This window comes from Schistocerca serialis, unplaced genomic scaffold, assembly GCF_023864345.2.
Source record: "Schistocerca serialis cubense isolate TAMUIC-IGC-003099 unplaced genomic scaffold, iqSchSeri2.2 HiC_scaffold_1257, whole genome shotgun sequence".
In the NCBI taxonomy this organism is placed as follows: Eukaryota; Metazoa; Arthropoda; class Insecta; order Orthoptera; family Acrididae; genus Schistocerca; species Schistocerca serialis.
Window position 1 is genome coordinate 522,947 of NW_026047466.1, and position 18,589 is coordinate 541,535.

General features: G+C 48.6%; 1 protein-coding gene and 3 non-coding genes across 4 annotated transcripts; all 4 read left to right on the forward strand.

Annotated features, from left to right (window-relative positions):
• The first annotated feature begins 1,182 nt into the window (after positions 1–1,182).
• Trnan-guu (transfer RNA asparagine (anticodon GUU)) lies at positions 1,183–1,256 on the forward strand. Its single transcript has one exon. It is a non-coding gene; the product is annotated as a tRNA-Asn (tRNA).
• Positions 1,257–2,462: 1,206 nt separating this feature from the next.
• On the forward strand, positions 2,463–17,177 carry LOC126437060 (fibrous sheath CABYR-binding protein-like). Its single transcript, XM_050090480.1, has 4 exons — positions 2,463–2,527; positions 3,437–4,146; positions 9,976–10,595; positions 16,677–17,177. Exons 1-4 carry the CDS (start codon positions 2,463–2,465, stop codon positions 17,175–17,177), a joined length of 1,896 nt encoding a protein of 631 aa, XP_049946437.1.
• Positions 8,402–8,476, forward strand: Trnan-guu (transfer RNA asparagine (anticodon GUU)). The gene has a single exon. It is a non-coding gene; the product is annotated as a tRNA-Asn (tRNA).
• Positions 14,907–14,980, forward strand: Trnan-guu (transfer RNA asparagine (anticodon GUU)). The gene has a single exon. It is a non-coding gene; the product is annotated as a tRNA-Asn (tRNA).
• Positions 17,178–18,589: the final 1,412 nt, after the last annotated feature.

The window sequence follows — 18,589 nt, forward strand, 5'->3', positions numbered from 1 at the left end:
GCCCGATTCTTCCTTTTTTTCCGCGAACGAAGCTCCATACCGTCATGTGGTTGATTGGCCATTTCGTACATTTTGTCAACAGTTGTCATGAAGAGGATGGACACCTAGCGTTTCGGCAGTACATGCTTACTGCTTACTGGCAGCGCTTGCGATTGCCAGGCCTCCGAGATGATTTTGCCAATATGCTTAGCCTGACATTTGAAAGAGAGGGTGTTGGCTAAGGTCACCTGTGTAAGCCATTTTCTTTTATACTGTTTCTGGATTTGCCGCCTTTATGTATGTTTCTTCTCTACACCAGGACTGAAGTCTCCGTGTTTTTTTTTTTTAATCTTTATTTCACAAAGCAGTCTACATTATATAGTCATGTTTTAGGATTTTAATTCCAGTAGTGTACTTCTTTTGAAGTGGCTGTGTTGTGGATGTTCCTTAATATTTTTTTTTCAATAGATATATTTGTTAGAGGAATAATAATTACGCTTTCATTTGCTCATAATGAGCTGAGACTGAATTGCAAGCATTTAAAAAAAAAAAAAAAAAAAAGGGGTATGATTCCTGCTTCGGGTGCAGGAGGTCCCGGGTTCAAATCCCGGACGAGCCCTTGCGTTTTGTACAACGGTGTGGTAACAAATCGCATGGCGGCGGCTGTTTCGCGCATTTCCAGGCCTCCAAGTCAGCGCTAAAATCCGACAACCAGTTCTGAAACCGTTTCATGTTTCATTTGAGCCATGTGCACCCTGCTGATGGAACGTTTGAAGTTGATTTAAATGGTCACAGTAAAATAAAAAAAAAAAGTGGTAGAGCACTGGTCTCGTAAACCAGGGGTCGTGAGTTCGAACCTCACAGAAGGCATTCATTTTTTAAACCTTCCTGCAAGGAGCGGAGCTATCTCGAGCAGCATCTAACACATGGCAGTACACTGAATGAAAGGGATGTTCTACAACCTATGACAAGTATTCTACTGGCCTCAGAGGTTTTCTGAATGCATAGGCAGAACATTGGTTTGTATGCATTTTGTAGTATAATGTCATGCTTGGCGATGTCATTCGTTTACGAGCCTCGCTACAGTGTGCATGCACGTTATCCATGTGAAGAGGCGTAAGCAAATGCTACCATTCTGCGAGATTGCTGCAGAAGGTATACGAATTGCGTTGATATACAGAGCACAAGGGAGCGAAAGTCAAGGCCTCCGTGGCGCAATCGGCTAGCGCGTTCGGCTGTTGACCGAAAGGTTGGTGGTTCGAGCCCACCCGGGGGCGAAATCGTTTTAACCGGCACCGATGTGAGGACGTACGTCAACTTTGTTAGAGATACACAGCTAGTGTGACAATTTGGCTGCGTTTGAGTGATGCCACAGAGCCTTATACACATTCAGCCAAGTGACACTGTATGTAAAAACATGGCCCTACACAGACGTTCTGCTGTTTTCCTTTTTATTCGTCATGTGTGACACTGCAATAGAGGGACGCCCGCTACAAAAGACGTATTCTTTACATTCAATTTCAGCATATACGTCGCGAGTGCCATATGACAGAGCCTGTCTCTCGATGTCGATTTGTATTTGGTGTGTCTTAAGTGTCGGTCTGCAGTAGGCCGCTGTTGGCCGAGCGACGTGTGATACACAGATACACAGCTAGTGTGACAATTTGGCTGCGTTTGAGTGATGCCACAGAGCCTTATACACATTCAGCCAAGTGACACTGTAGGTAAAAACATGGCCCTACACAGACGTTCTGCTGTTTTCCTTTTTATTCGTCATGTGTGACACTGCAGTAGAGGGACGCCCGCTACAAAAGACGTATTCTTTACATTCAATTTCAGCATATACGTCGCGAGTGCCATATGACAGAGCCTGTCTCTCGATGTCGATTTGTATTTGGTGTGTCTTAAGTGTCGGTCTGCAGTAGGCCGCTGTTGGCCGAGCGACGTGTGATACACAGATACACAGCTAGTGTGACAATTTGGCTGCGTTTGAGTGATGCCACAGAGCCTTATACACATTCAGCCAAGTGACACTGTAGGTAAAAACATGGCCCTACACAGACGTTCTGCTGTTTTCCTTTTTATTCGTCATGTGTGACACTGCAGTAGAGGGACGCCCGCTACAAAAGACGTATTCTTTACATTCAATTTCAGCATATACGTCGCGAGTGCCATATGACAGGGCCTGTCTCTCGATGTCGATTTGTATTTGGTGTGTCTTAAGTGTCGGTCTGCAGTAGGCCGCTGTTGGCCGAGCGACGTGCAGTCGCCTTACATCAAGCCCCATGGGCAACGCCAGTGCCACTGTGGACAACAGCGCACTTTTGCCAGAGAGAGGAACCGAAAGGCGCATTTCGCAGTCGAGCCACGCTATCCCACAAGCTGTGCACTAGGTCAGGATTGTGCAGACCGCAAACTTTTGGTGGGCCGACGCTCGTCGTCGATCGTAAGGGCGAAACATTCAAGAGATTTGGAAAACGGCAATGTGGACACCCCCAGCAGCAGCTGTGTGCCAAATCCGATATCTGGTCGAGGGCTGCAAGATTCAGTATGATGAAGTAACAATTTGGGGATAGCTCACGAACGCTAAGCTGCCGCCTTCTTAGCTCAGTGGTTCGCAGTTCCGCTTGCGACGCCGTGCAGGTCGCACGTGTTGTGCCTTCGCTCCGCAATAGCGTGTGCAAGCCGTGACTACTTTCGTTGTTTACGTTGTTTGCTAGATTTGCTGTCTTGTGTTTCCGTCACTTCACTTCGCTTTTAGTGTTTTGTGTCGTTCTGTGTTAGCGGTCTCGACCATTTAATAAGTGGATATGTCGTCCAGGTTGTTCCCAAGGAAATGTACTCTGTGTTTCGAATTTGACAAGTCTACACGTCATGTTCAACCGAGTTCCATGGAAGTTCACGATTTCATAGTGGATGTCATTGGTATTACGTCTGACCAGGTTCATACTGCCTATTACGACACAGATCTCTACTGTTTCTTCGTCAAGTTGTTAAACCCTGTGTTACTGGAGAGGATTCTGTTAAAACATGGTAGCAGAGCTGAGTTCCGTCATCGTGACGCCTCGGTGAGTACTGTTCTCATATCCAATGCTGATGTAGAATATAAAAATGTCCGTGTGTACAACCTGCCGCCGGAAGTTGAAAACTGTTATTTACGTGAGATTTTGACGAAGTATGGGGAGGTCAAGCAAATCCGTAACGAACGTTGGTCTAGTCAACATCGGTTACAGTGTTTTAGTGGCGTCCGGTCAGTCGAAATGCACGTCAAGCAAGATATCCCCTCCCATCTTATTGTTTGTGGGTATAAAGTGCATGTCACGTACAGTGGGCAACCAGGCACATGCTTTATTTGTAACGAAACTGGCCACTTGCGTACGAACTGCCCTAAACGTGTCTTTGTTCTCAAAAGTACTTTGGAACAGCGTAGAAAATTGACATTGGCCGATCTTGTTAGGGAGGCACCAATCACGGACATCGAACGCCCTAGTGATAGTGAAATATTGCCCCCGGAGCCTGGTTTGCCTGTTGCCGACTTTCCACCCTTTCCTTCAAAACCGGTTACAGATCCGCCTGCTTCCAAATCTGACGTGCAGCTGCTGAGCCACAAACGGCGACGAACGTGTGATGATGATAGTCCGGACGAGGATCTCCAGGAATTAGAACATGATGTCCCGAAAGAGATGCCGGTTACGGTTACTAACTCAAGTTTTTCTGAACCGTCGCACGCAGCTGTCGACGTTGCGGCTATTGACGTCATTCCGAGTGACGTACAGGCAGCTTTGGCATCACAACAGCCGAGCCCGCCGCCTGAAGTCGCGACGTCACCACAGGACGAATCACAACAAGCGCGTGCTCCCGATAAGCATAACGAGGAAGGCAGTATTTGTGTACAAACTGAAGGAAGTCAAAGTCCGTCTACAAACAAACACGAAGTTCGTGCTAGAGACAACAAACAACCTTGTCCACCTACTGCGTCAGATCTTTCTGCAGATCAGATGGCTGAGGCGTCACATCACGTTATGGACTGCGAAGTCACTCAGGACCCTCCCACACCTCCGTCTGCCGATGTGTTCCCTAGCAGAACACGTAGTAGGACCAAAGTTCAACCGAACGTCAACGCAGTACGGAAGAAAAACAAACCCAACGACACCCAAGTGACTGTTCGTGATCCTCCCGACAATGCAGACCATTCCGAAGTTTCTATGCCCTTGTAATGCGACCAGTGTTGTTTAGTGACCCTTTCCGTACCTCACTGTACTAATGGCACAAGCGTACAAATTCGTCTCCCTGAACATAAATAAGATTCGATCTGATCTCAAAATTGCGGCCCTACAGCAGTTTCTATACGAATCTGACGCTGATATTGTGTTGTTACAGGAAGTTACTGTTTTGAATCTCTTCATCTCTGGTTTTAAAACCATATCAAACGTTGCTCCTGAGGAAAGTACAGATACCGCACTTTTAATACGGGAAGGTATTCCAGTTGGGGAGATCGAGTTTTTAGATTCCGGTCGAGGAGTGGGCTATAAAATTTTTGATGTCACCCTTGTTAACTTATATGCCCCGTCAGGCAACAGCAACAAATTCGAACGGTCACGTTTTTATAAGGAGGATGTTACGTATCTGTTGCGGGGAAGTCCTCAAAACCTGATAATAGGAGGTGACTTTAACTGTGTTCTACGTAAAAACGATCAGTCCCCTAATTTTAACTACTGTAAAGAACTGCACGAACTCGTTAAGAATATTAAGCTGAAAGATGCTTGGGAACTGAAGTATCCTACTTTAGTTAAATTCACTTTTTTCGCCGTTACTTCATGCAGCCGTCTGGATAGAATTTATCTATCGGACTGTATCAGTGACCGACTCCTAGCGGTTGACGTAATCCCGGCTAGTTTTACCGACCATTGCGCTGTTGCGGCAACAGTTCACTTAAATCGACAGCCTACCAAATTATTTCGTTCCCCGTGGATGTTAAACATATCGCATCTGGCGGACGCTGAATTATTTGACGTTATCAGACATGTGTGGGAAACTTGTTTGCGTTCCATCACTTTTTATCCGACTAAAGCGATGTGGTGGACCACTGTTGCCAAACCAAAGCTTCGAAAAAGTCTCATTTATTATAGTGCTCAGAAAGCACGCGCCTGCAAGAAGACCTTTGAGTTTTACTACACTGTGTTGCGACAACTGTATGATTCATCCACTGCGACCAACACTAACTTTCCATCAATTCAACGTGTCAAGGCTAAACTTGTCAGCTTGAAGCGTCAACAATTGGAAGGTCTGAAAGTTAAATCCAAACCTAAATCTGTTTTAGCCGACGAAATGTCATCTATGTACCATTTATTCAAGCATTTATCACGCCGCCGCCGGGCTTTCATTGATGTTTTGGAAAGAGATAATGGGGAATTACTCTCTACTCAAGCGGCCATTATTAGTGAAATTCACCAACATTTCCAACGACTGTATTCCAGTGAGATTGTCAATGAACCTGCTGTCAGTGCAGTGGTCAATGTTTTTGATAGGGCGATTAGTCCTGCTGACAATGTAGACTTTTTATCGGATTTCACTCCCGAGGACGTTTTAGCCTTGATCTCCAAGTCGCCTTCCTTTAAATCGCCTGGTCCTGATGGTTTGCCCAAGGAATTTTATACCAAATTCTGGAATGTCCTTGGTGGTACTTTTACTGAAATTGTTAATGAAGTCATGAGTGGTGGTCCTCTTCCTGCCGACTTCAAAGTGGGTAGAATTGTTTTAGTCCCGAAGAGAACTGGTCACAAGCGAGTTGATAATCTCCGTCCAATCACATTATTGAACTTTGATTATAAAACGATTGCCCGAGCGATTAATAGCAGAATGACCCCCATCCTTGGGAAAGTTATTCATTCACATCAGTCTTGCCTTCCAGGGAGATCCATTATGACTCCGGTTGCAGAGTACAGAGACGTTATTTCAGTAGCGGCCGTAACCAACATCAAATGTGCTTTCCTTTTTCTTGACTTTTGCAAAGCTTTTGACCGCGTTAGTCATCACTATTTAGAACGCATCCTGCAACGAATTGGACTCGAAGAACGAGCTGTGGCAGTCATTCGGAATATGATAACCGGCATTACTGCTAGGATCACAGTTAACGGTCAGCTGACACAAGCTGTTAGCATACGACGCGGTGTACCGCAAGGCAGTCCGTTGTCGATGTCGCTCTTTGTTTTGTCGCTCGAGCCATTTCTGAAGAGATTGTGTGTCACATTAACTGGCCTTTCTGTCTTAGGGAGCAATCTTACTGTGAGGGCTTACGCCGATGATGTTGCTGTTATCCTACGTCATGAGTCTGAAGTGGCCCAATTGCGGGCTGAGATTGATAATTACAGCACTGCGTCTGGAGCGAAACTCAGTGAGGGTAAATGTAAGGTTCTAAGCTTACGGGGCTTCGAATCTCTTGCTATACCGTGGGCGCAGATCGTCGAACAACATGTTGCTCTGCGTATCATCATCGATAGGTGTCCCTTACGTATGGCAGCTAAAAACTGGAAACTTACTGCTAATCGAATACAGGGAGCTATAGTGGAAAACACATGGCGATCGACCAATATCCTCCAGAAGATCAGGATTTTGAATACATACATACTCTGTAAAGCTTATTATGTCGCTCCGGTGTTCCCTCTTCCCAAAATGCAAGCCCATAAGATCATGCGTTTGTCCAGCAGGTTTGTGTGGCTCGGTCATATTTTTAAGTTAACCTATACCACACTGTCTAAGTCAGTGCAAGCTGGGGGCCTGCAACTCAATGATATCCGTCGAAAGGCGACAGCACTCTATATAAAACGAACAACTGTGATACTTACCACGATGCCCCATACTATCACATCAAAGCTGTTTCGCATTGTTCGCCCTAAATGTATGAAACCGCCAATTGACATCGGGAAACTCAACTTTCAATTGCAACATGTCGGTGTTTATTACCTCGAAATTAGTTACTTAGGTGACAGTGTTTTCACAAGTCCTTGTCTCACGACAGTGTTCTTACTTGCTCAGTGGCAGAAGTACGAAGCTCCAACTACAATTGAAATGCACTACCCAAGAATCGTCTGGACAGCAGTGTGGACCAATATTACTCTAAAAATTCATTCCTCCGATGTGATTTCCGCCTGGTATAAAGTTGTCCACAATCTTGTTCCAACCAACGAAAAACTCAACCGCATTGGCTTAAGTGCTACTGACAACTGCCTCAAATGTGGATTCGTTGACACTCTGAGGCACAGGTTTACTTGCTGCGGGCATCAGTTCAACTGGCATTGGGTGCGGAAACGATTGGCGCTGCTCACACGTAGCACTGAAAGTCTTTATACGACTGATATCTTCCTGTGGCCTGATACACGGTTTTACCCCAAAACGAAAAACAATACCGTTATGTGGATGCTGGGTCATTTTGTCAATTACGTCATCACTAACCACGGAGAAGACAATATTACTGCCTTTACTGCTTATATGGAAACGGCATATTGGCGAAGAAACCAGTTCCCGCACATTAAAAGGGATTTTGGAAACATGTTAAAAATACTGTTTGAGAAACAGGGAATTGGGTGATTCTAAAGTCAATCCGCCATTACTGTTAACATTTCCACGGTGAAGTTCCCAAGTACAAGCGAACACTGAATACTATTTTCGTTATCGTTTCGCCTATGGCGCTTGAAGAACCTGAAGTTTTCTTATCTTTCTTATTCCTCATTATTTGTTTTTTGCGGGAAGAGACATTTTTTTTCCCTTGGTCTTGAGAGAGATTTCTATTTTTCGTTGCACTTATATTACAAAGAAGACGAGGCAATGAACTCCTTGTAATCCGGAAGAACCGGTATTCTTTTTGTGTACTGTTGTACGACGCCAGTGAATCTGGAGACTTTGATTTCTTTTGACAATAGCTGATGAAGCTCGCCAAGGACGGCATTCATGGAGAGCGCAAGGAGGGCTGTAAGGGGAGAAGGGAGGCCCTAAAAAAAAAAAAAAAAAAAAAAAAAAAAAAAAAAAAAAAAAGTGGTAGAGCACTGGTCTCGTAAACCAGGGGTCGTGAGTTCGAACCTCACAGAAGGCATTCATTTTTTTTACCTTCCTGCAAGGAGCGGAGCTATCTCGAGCAGCATCTAACACAAGGCAGTACACTGAATGAGAGGGATGTTCTACAACCCATGACAAGTATTCCATTGGCCTCAGAGTTTTTCTGAATGCATAGGCAGAACAGTGGTTTGTTTGCATTTTGTAGTATAATGTCATGCTTGGCGATGTCATTCGTTTACGAGCCTCGCTACAGTGTGCATGCACGTTATCCATGTGAAGAGGCGTAAGCAAATGCTACCACTCTGCGAGATTCCTGCAGAAGCTATACGAATTGCTTTGATATACAGAGCACAAGTGAGCCAAAGTCGCGGCCTCCGTGGCGCAATCGGCTAGCGCGTTCGGCTGTTAACCGAAAGGTTGGTGGTTCGAGCCCAACCCGGGGGAGAAATCGTTTTAACTGGCACCTACGTGAGGACGTACGTCAACTTTGTTAGAGATACACAGCTAGTGTGACAATTTGGCTGTGTTTGAGTGATGCCACAGAGCCTTATACACATTCAGCCAAGTGACACTGTAGGTAAAAACATGGCCCTACACAGACGTTCTACTGTTTTCCTATTTATTCGTCATGTGTGACACTGCAGTAGAGCGATGCCCACTACAAAAGACGTATTATTTACATTCAATTTCAGGGTATACGTCGCGAGTGCCATATGACAGGGCCTGTCTCTCGATGTCGATTTGTATTTGGTGTCTCTTAAGTGTCGGTCTGCAGTAGGCCGCTGTTGGCCGAGCGACGTGCAGTCGCCTTACATGAAGCCCCATGGGCAACGCCAGTGCCACTGTGGACAACAGCGCACTGTAGCCAGAGAGAGGAGCCGAAAGGCGCAATTCACAGTCGAGCCACGCTATCCCACAAGCTGTGCACTAGGTCAAGATTGTGCAGACGGCAAACCCTTGGTGGCCCGACGCTCGTCGTCGATCGTAAGGGCGAAACAGTCAAGAGATTTGGAAAACGGCAATGTGGACACCCCCAGCAGCAGCCGTGTGCCAAATCCGATATCTGGTCAAGGGTTGCAAGATTCAGTATGATGAAGTGAGAATTCGGAGACAGCTCACAAACGCAAAGCTGCCGCCTTCTTAGCTCAGTGGTGTCTACTCGCGGCTGGCGAGGTGAGCGGACGTGCGCTGTTTACGTCCTCGCTGTTCCGGCCAGCTCCGCGGCGAGTGGTGAGTCAACACGGTGGGACTAGCCGTTTCTCGAGGAATTTAGTCATGTACACGTGGTAACGATGGAGTCTCATTTCCGTACAAACACACTGAAATTTAGTTTCGACGACCATTATGCACGACCTAAGCCATACGAAATAGAGGCCTTTTTGCGCGATGTAGTGAAGTTACAATTTGGCGACGTTATCGGGATCCATTTGTCGATAGTTAGCCGAACAGTCTATGTGAAGATGTCGAACACAGAATGCTGTGCACGAGTAATAGCCTCTTCGGGAGGTCGATTTAAGTTCACCCATTGTGACGGTAACGTGGGGGATGTGACGGTTGAAATGGCGGGACTTGGCGTCAGGACCATTAGGATCTTTGAACTTCCGTTTGAGGTGCCTGCAGGGCAGATCAATCAGGTTCTTACTACATATGGCACGGTCTTAAGTAATACAGCGGAGAAGTGGACAACTTTCAATACCTTCCCTGTTCTCAATGGGGTGCGGCAGATCAAAATTGATCTTCGGCGTCACGTCCCTTCATATATATACGTCAGTGGATGTAGAGCCATTGTCATGTATGACGGGCAACCCCGAACGTGCTCAGGTTGTGGTAAGGAAGGCCATGTTCGCTCGGACTGCATGCAGCGGAGGATAGCGCAGTTACCAGTGGGAGAATCCGAAAGACCTGCGACTATGCAGTCGTTGCCGGTAAGTTACTTTGCGGCAGTCAGAGGACCGGAACCGGACCACTTACTAGTAGAGGAGGCGGCTCCTCGCCCGTCACCACCTGAGACCAAAGATGCGCCCATAGTCACGAACCAGATAACGGCGACAAACTTATCCGCTGCCCAGTCAGAGCAACAGGTAACTCCCGATGACGAGGGCCATGCCGCAGTTGCTGCGGCTGAAAACGTCGTGCTCCAGGATCCGGAGGGCCCGCAGGAACCGGACCAGACCGTATCTTCCGATAGTGAGATGAGCCGACCACGGCACTCACCCTGCAGACGCAAAAAACAACGGATTGCGCCCCCGAACGCGGACCAGACGGCGAAGGAGGTGCGAGAAAAGGCTCAGCGGGTTGCCCGCACACTTGGAGGAACACCGGTAGCACAAGACGATGGCATCCACCAGGTCCTCATTCCGGCGGACATTCTTGCGACGGCCGAGCCACCTACCCCTCCCACCGAACGGATGGTAGTGCACGCGACACGGGAGGTGACCCCGCATGACTTACCCATGCAGACACTTGACGGCGACACCCCGGAGGTTGGCCTCCGGGCGACCGGCAACTGGGCCGATGATGTGGAAAACGTTCCGCCAGGAGGGGACTTGAATGACGATCCTATGGTTGGTGTGGGGACGGCGGTCATGCGCGGGGTCGGGGATGTTACGGATGGGCTTCCCCCCCGCCCCAGCGACCAGTAATCTATAGTGTGTGTAGTCACAGAAGAGGCCTTCCTTCCTTCCTTCCGCGAATGACTTCAGCACAAGCTTACAGGATAGGGACTGTCAACATCAACAGTATCAGCAGCAATCTAAAGCTACAGACCTTCCGTGATATGTTATATGCGGCCGAACTCGACGTGGTCTTACTACAAGAGGTGAAGAACATAGACCTCGCCACGATTAGTGGATATATAGCCTTCACTCATCCCGGGACTGTGCAAGAACTTGGAACAGCCATCCTCACAAAGGAAGGGATACTAGCGACTGACGTAGAGTATCTCCCAACGGCGAGAGGCATGGCGCTCACCATTTACGATACTCGTATTGTCAACGTCTATGCCCCTTCAGGCACTGGTAATAGACAGCAACGGGCGGCATTTTTTAACGTTGCTATTGCACCATTGCTTGTAGGCCATTACGACCACATTATATTCGGTGGCGACTACAACTGCGTCCTATCTCCGAAAGACCAGACGCCACATTTTAACACTTGTCCGGATCTAGCGGCTATAATACGGGACTTTCATTTTATTGATACCTGGGAACACGTCAATGGCGATAGGCCAGGATTCACGCATATCACGACTCACTCCGCCAGCCGACTCGATCGTATTTACGTCACGCTGGATTTAAGTCGAAGACTTTTGCAGACGGAGATATGGCCGACCGTCTTCTCTGACCACGCGGCGTACATTTGTACACTCAACCTCCGACGCCAAGGGACGTACCGTGGAAGAGGATACTGGAAGTTGAATGTATCGCATTTGGACGAACAGGCATGCCATGAACTCTTCGCTGCGTCTTGGGCGGCTTGTGAGAGAAGGTTTTCTCAATATGCCTCGGCGTTGGAATGGTGGCTCAACTGTGCAAAACCGACGATCAGGAAGGCCTTTATGAGATACTCCCGTGACAGGAAGGACTGGTACACCAGGACGGTCGAGTTCTATTTCCAGGTCCTTCGAGACTTATACCGCCCGGACGCGTCGATTATAGACAATCACCAGGAAATACAACGGATAAAAGCCACGATTACGGCTTTGACGCGTCAAAAGCTCGTCGGGTGCAAAGTCAGGGCGCGACTTCGTGACGGTGTCGCCGGCGAGCAACCTTCCATCTATCACGTACTTAAGGAGCGGACAGGTCGCCGCAGGAAACTGGTCACTGAACTACGGACGGAGGACGGATGTTTGTTGTTGCAGCAGCGTGAGATATCAGCTGAGATGAAGCACTATTATGCGACGCTATACGCCGCTGGCCCTGTAGATCACGAGGCGATGGAGGCTTTACTGTCGGGTATACCCGCAAGGTGAATCAGACGGAAGCACTTCAATTGTTGGCTGAACCTACAGAAGAGGAAGTAGAAGATGCACTGCTGACGGGCCCTGAGAACAAGTCACCTGGTCCAGACGGCCTACCGGTGGAGTTCTATCGCACATTTAAACGACTGTTGTTACCGAAACTGACGTGCATATGCCAGGAATTAATGGACCCCGACAAAGAAATCCCGCGACAATTCAGTGAGGGCTTGATCATACCGGTTCCTAAGTCGCCATTGGCGCAATCCGCAAAACACTACCGCCCGCTCACACTTCTAAACTGTGATTATAAGATCTTTGCAAGGATTATAGCTAGGAGACTCAAACCGGTGATGAACACGGTTACAGCCCCGCCACAAACGAGTGTCGGTATAGGCCGCAACATTCACGACACCTTGTGTGACTATCGCGACGTCATAGCGGTAGCTGCCGCCTGTCGCATTCCGTGCGCCTTGGTCGCTCTCGATTTTGACAAAGCATTCGACCGTGTGAACCATGAGTATTTATTGCAAACCATGCAGACAATGAACTTCCCCCACCGTTTCCTCACCATCATCGCACGACTACTGCGCCACTCCCAGTCCACGATTTTGCTCAACGGGCGATCAGTGGGGCCGATAACTATTGAAAGTTCGGTCAGACAGGGCTGCCCTATGTCGATGGCGCTGTTTGCTATCGCCATCGAGCCGCTATTAACAGCGCTGACCTCACACCTCCAGGGTGTCCTGATGTATGGTCACAAGTTTGTATGCCGCGCCTACGCGGATGATGTGGCCTTTCTTGTGCGAACCACGTCTGAGATACGGACGGCGATGGACATAGTAGAGCAGTATAGGAAGGCGGCGGGGGCTCAGTTGAATGTAATGAAGTCCGGTGTCCTGAACATCGGTCGCGGATTGAAGGCCCCTATTCCTGGACAGATCAAGGTGATCACGGTCATGAAGTGCTTGGGAGTGAAATTTACTCGTGACATCCGACGCACGATTGCAATCAATTACAAAGATTTGCTAAATACAGTGCGCGCGAGCATACGTCAACATACCCTCAGGTCGCTGGACGAAATACAACGCGTGGCCTTGGTGAACATTTATCTCGTCTCTAAAGTTAACTATGTGGCACGCGTACTTCCGCTGCCCCTCCCGATGGCAAGCAGACTGTTAGCTGCCTTCGGCCACTTTGTCAGCCGCGGCCACATTTTCAAAGTCAAGTATTCTACGTTGACTCTGCCGTCGGCGTCAGGTGGTCTCAACCTCATCGACGTCTATACGAAGACACGGGCCCTGTACGTCAGTTCTACATTTAGCAGATGGAAGAATTCGCCCAATAGTATCACCACTTTTCTATTGAACGAAATAAAGCCGGCTAATCTTGACGCGCCTGTGGATGTTCATCACATACCAGACGACCTTCATCATATCAAGCAATTTTCGCTTGACTATAGCTACATCCGCCTGGGAATGCCTGAGGAACAAATAGTCACAGTGCGAGCAGTGTACAAATATTTGCTCACGACGCACGCTCGAAACAGTATTGAAGTTAAGTACCCCGAGGCAGTCTGGCCACGTGTATGGAGAAGTGTTCATCATCCACATTTGCCAACGGGAGTGAGAGCATTGTGGTATTACGTGGTCAATAGAAAACTTCCCACGACTTCCCGCTTACATTCGATACATTTGGCTGATACTTCCCTTTGTGCAACCTGTAACGTGCAAGATACTGATGAACACACATTCGTATGCGGTACGGCGCATGACATCTGGAAAGCGGTTAGAAACCTCTTGGCATTTCTACAACGCACGTCCCCTCAAGCCATCACCCTTAAGAGTCTACTTCTACCGGACGATGACCTCTACCCTACCACGAAACGAAATGCCGTAAACTGGCTGAAAGGACAAGCAATCTACTATATTATTACAAACTCAGAACGTAGCATTGGAGACTTTTCGACATATTTACAAACACAGCACGATGGACTTTGCAAACTTCCACATTATAAACAGGAATACGCAAATTTTCTCATCAAAGCGATCATGGATCCCCCACAGAACTGGCGGGTGTAAAGCTAAGAGTAGACAAGACAGGACAGTAAAGAGAAGAGACCACACAATGAAACAGGACGAACTCGGAACGGAGTGAACACATTGCAACCCGAGAAGCCGACCTTACAGTTTTCCGACGTAAGAGGGCCACTAAGGTACGGTTGCCAAAGGTAATTTGAGAAAAATCACGAACAACCACAATGCCGATGGAGGCGGCACATACAGAGGATTTCTTCTCGGAGATGGCATTCATGAGTCGAAGCCACTCATCCCTTTTGTTTTCATTTACTTTATGTTATACCATATACACAAAAAAAAAAAAAAAAAATAATAATAATAATAATAATAAATTTAAAGCGTAGAAGCTGGCCGACGAAGGCAGAAAAGGTGCGCGATTGGATGGGCTATGTGGGGAGAAGGGAGGCAAAAAATTTAAAAAAAAATAAAAAAAAATAAAAAAAAAAAAGTGGTAGAGCACTGGTCTCGTAAACCAGGGGTCCTGAGTTCGAACCTCACAGAAGGCATTCATTTTTTTTACCTTCCTGCAAGGAGCGGAGCTATCTCGAGCAGCATCTAACACAAGGCAGTACACTGAATGAGAGGGATGTACTACAACCCATGACAAGTATTCCATTGGCCTCAGAGTTTTTCTGAATGCATAGGCAGAACAGTGGTTTGTTTGCATTTTGTAGTATAATGTCATGCTTGGCGATGTCATTCGTTTATGAGCCTCGCTACAGTGTGCATGCACGTTATCCATGTGAAGAGGCATAAGCAGATGCTACCATTCTGCGAGATTCCTGCAGAAGGTATACGAATTAGTTTGATATACAGAGCACAAGTGAGCCATAGTCACGGCCTCCGTGGCGCAATCGGCTAGCGCGTTCGGCTGTTAACCGAAAGGTTGGTGGTTCGAGCCCACCCGGGGGCAAAATATTTTTAACTGGCACCTACGTGAGGACATACGTCAACTTTGTTAGAGATACACAGCTAGTGTGACAATTTGGCTGTGTTTGAGTGATGCCACAGAGCCTTATACACATTCAGCCAAGTGACACTGTAGGTAAAAACATGGCCCTACACAGACGTTCTACTGTTTTCCTATTTATTCGTCATGTGTGACACTGCAGTAGAGCGACGCCCACTACAAAAGACGTATTATTTACATTCAATTTCAGGGTATACGTCGCGAGTGCCATATGACAGGGCCTGTCTCTCGATGTCGATTTGTATTTGGTGTCTCTTAAGTGTCGGTCTGCAGTAGGCCGCTGTTGGCCGAGCGACGTGCAGTCGCCTTACATGAAGCCTCATGGGCACCGCCAGTGCCACTGTGGACAACAGCGCACTGTAGCCAGAGAGAGGAGCCGAAAGGCGCAATTCACAGTCGAGCCACGCTATCCCACAAGCTGTGCACTAGGTCAAGATTGTGCAGACGGCAAACCCTTGGTGGCCCGACGCTCGTCGTCGATCGTAAGGGCGAAACAGTCAAGAGATTTGGAAAACGGCAATGTGGACACCCCCAGCAGCAGCCGTGTGCCAAATCCGATATCTGGTCAAGGGTTGCAAGATTCAGTATGATGAAGTGAGAATTCGGAGACAGCTCACAAACGCAAAGCTGCCGCCTTCTTAGCTCAGTGGTGTCTACTCGCGGCTGGCGAGGTGAGCGGACGTGCGCTGTTTACGTCCTCGCTGTTCCGGCCAGCTCCGCGGCGAGTGGTGAGTCAACACGGTGGGACTAGCCGTTTCTCGAGGAATTTAGTCATGTACACGTGGTAACGATGGAGTCTCATTTCCGTACAAACACACTGAAATTTAGTTTCGACGACCATTATGCACGACCTAAGCCATACGAAATAGAGGCCTTTTTGCGCGATGTAGTGAAGTTACAATTTGGCGACGTTATCGGGATCCATTTGTCGATAGTTAGCCGAACAGTCTATGTGAAGATGTCGAACACAGAATGCTGTGCACGAGTAATAGCCTCTTCGGGAGGTCGATTTAAGTTCACCCATTGTGACGGTAACGTGGGGGATGTGACGGTTGAAATGGCGGGACTTGGCGTCAGGACCATTAGGATCTTTGAACTTCCGTTTGAGGTGCCTGCAGGGCAGATCAATCAGGTTCTTACTACATATGGCACGGTCTTAAGTAATACAGCGGAGAAGTGGACAACTTTCAATACCTTCCCTGTTCTCAATGGGGTGCGGCAGATCAAAATTGATCTTCGGCGTCACGTCCCTTCATATATATACGTCAGTGGATGTAGAGCCATTGTCATGTATGACGGGCAACCCCGAACGTGCTCAGGTTGTGGTAAGGAAGGCCATGTTCGCTCGGACTGCATGCAGCGGAGGATAGCGCAGTTACCAGTGGGAGAATCCGAAAGACCTGCGACTATGCAGTCGTTGCCGGTCAGTTACGTTGCGGCAGTCAGAGGACCGGAACCGGACCACTTACTAGTAGAGGAGGCGGCTCCTCGCCCGTCACCACCTGAGACCAATGATGCGCCCATAGTCGCGAACCAGATAACGGCGACAAACTTATCCGCTGCCCAGTCAGAGCAACAGGTAACTCCCGATGACGAGGGCCATGCCGCAGTTGCTGCGGCTGATAACGTCGTGCTCCAGGATCCGGAGGGCCCGCAGGAACCGGACCAGACCGTATCTTCCGATAGTGAGATGAGCCGACCACGGCACTCACCCCGCAGACGCAAAAAACAACGGATTGCGCCCCCGAACGCGGACCAGACGGCGAAGGAGGTGCGAGAAAAGGCTCAGCGGGTTGCCCGCACACTTGGAGGACCACCGGTAGCACAAGACGATGGCATCCACCAGGTCCTCATTCCGGCGGACATTCTTGCGACGGCCGAGCCACCTACCCCTCCCACCGAACGGATGGTAGTGCACGCGACACGGGAGGTGACCCCGCATGACTTACCCATGCAGACACTTGACGGCGACACCCCGGAGGTTGGCCTCCGGGCGACCGGCAACTGGGCCGATGATGTGGAAAACGTTCCGCCAGGAGGGGACTTGAATGACGATCCTATGGTTGGTGTGGGGACGGCGGTCATGCGCGGGGTCGGGGATGTTACGGATGGGCTTCCCCCCCGCCCCAGCGACCAGTAATCTATAGTGTGTGTAGTCACAGAAGAGGCCTTCCTTCCTTCCTTCCGCGAATGACTTCAGCACAAGCTTACAGGATAGGGACTGTCAACATCAACAGTATCAGCAGCAATCTAAAGCTACAGACCTTCCGTGATATGTTATATGCGGCCGAACTCGACGTGGTCTTACTACAAGAGGTGAAGAACATAGACCTCGCCACGATTAGTGGATATATAGCCTTCACTCATCCCGGGACTGTGCAAGAACTTGGAACAGCCATCCTCACAAAGGAAGGGATACTAGCGACTGACGTAGAGTATCTCCCAACGGCGAGAGGCATGGCGCTCACCATTTACGATACTCGTATTGTCAACGTCTATGCCCCTTCAGGCACTGGTAATAGACAGCAACGGGCGGCATTTTTTAACGTTGCTATTGCACCATTGCTTGTAGGCCATTACGACCACATTATATTCGGTGGCGACTACAACTGCGTCCTATCTCCGAAAGACCAGACGCCACATTTTAACACTTGTCCGGATCTAGCGGCTATAATACGGGACTTTCATTTTATTGATACCTGGGAACACGTCAATGGCGATAGGCCAGGATTCACGCATATCACGACTCACTCCGCCAGCCGACTCGATCGTATTTACGTCACGCTGGATTTAAGTCGAAGACTTTTGCAGACGGAGATATGGCCGACCGTCTTCTCTGACCACGCGGCGTACATTTGTACACTCAACCTCCGACGCCAAGGGACGTACCGTGGAAGAGGATACTGGAAGTTGAATGTATCGCATTTGGACGAACAGGCATGCCATGAACTCTTCGCTGCGTCTTGGGCGGCTTGTGAGAGAAGGTTTTCTCAATATGCCTCGGCGTTGGAATGGTGGCTCAACTGTGCAAAACCGACGATCAGGAAGGCCTTTATGAGATACTCCCGTGACAGGAAGGACTGGTACACCAGGACGGTCGAGTTCTATTTCCAGGTCCTTCGAGACTTATACCGCCCGGACGCGTCGATTATAGACAATCACCAGGAAATACAACGGATAAAAGCCACGATTACGGCTTTGACGCGTCAAAAGCTCGTCGGGTGCAAAGTCAGGGCGCGACTTCGTGACGGTGTCGCCGGCGAGCAACCTTCCATCTATCACGTACTTAAGGAGCGGACAGGTCGCCGCAGGAAACTGGTCACTGAACTACGGACGGAGGACGGATGTTTGTTGTTGCAGCAGCGTGAGATATCAGCTGAGATGAAGCACTATTATGCGACGCTATACGCCGCTGGCCCTGTAGATCACGAGGCGATGGAGGCTTTACTGTCGGGTATACCCGCAAGGTGAATCAGACGGAAGCACTTCAATTGTTGGCTGAACCTACAGAAGAGGAAGTAGAAGATGCACTGCTGACGGGCCCTGAGAACA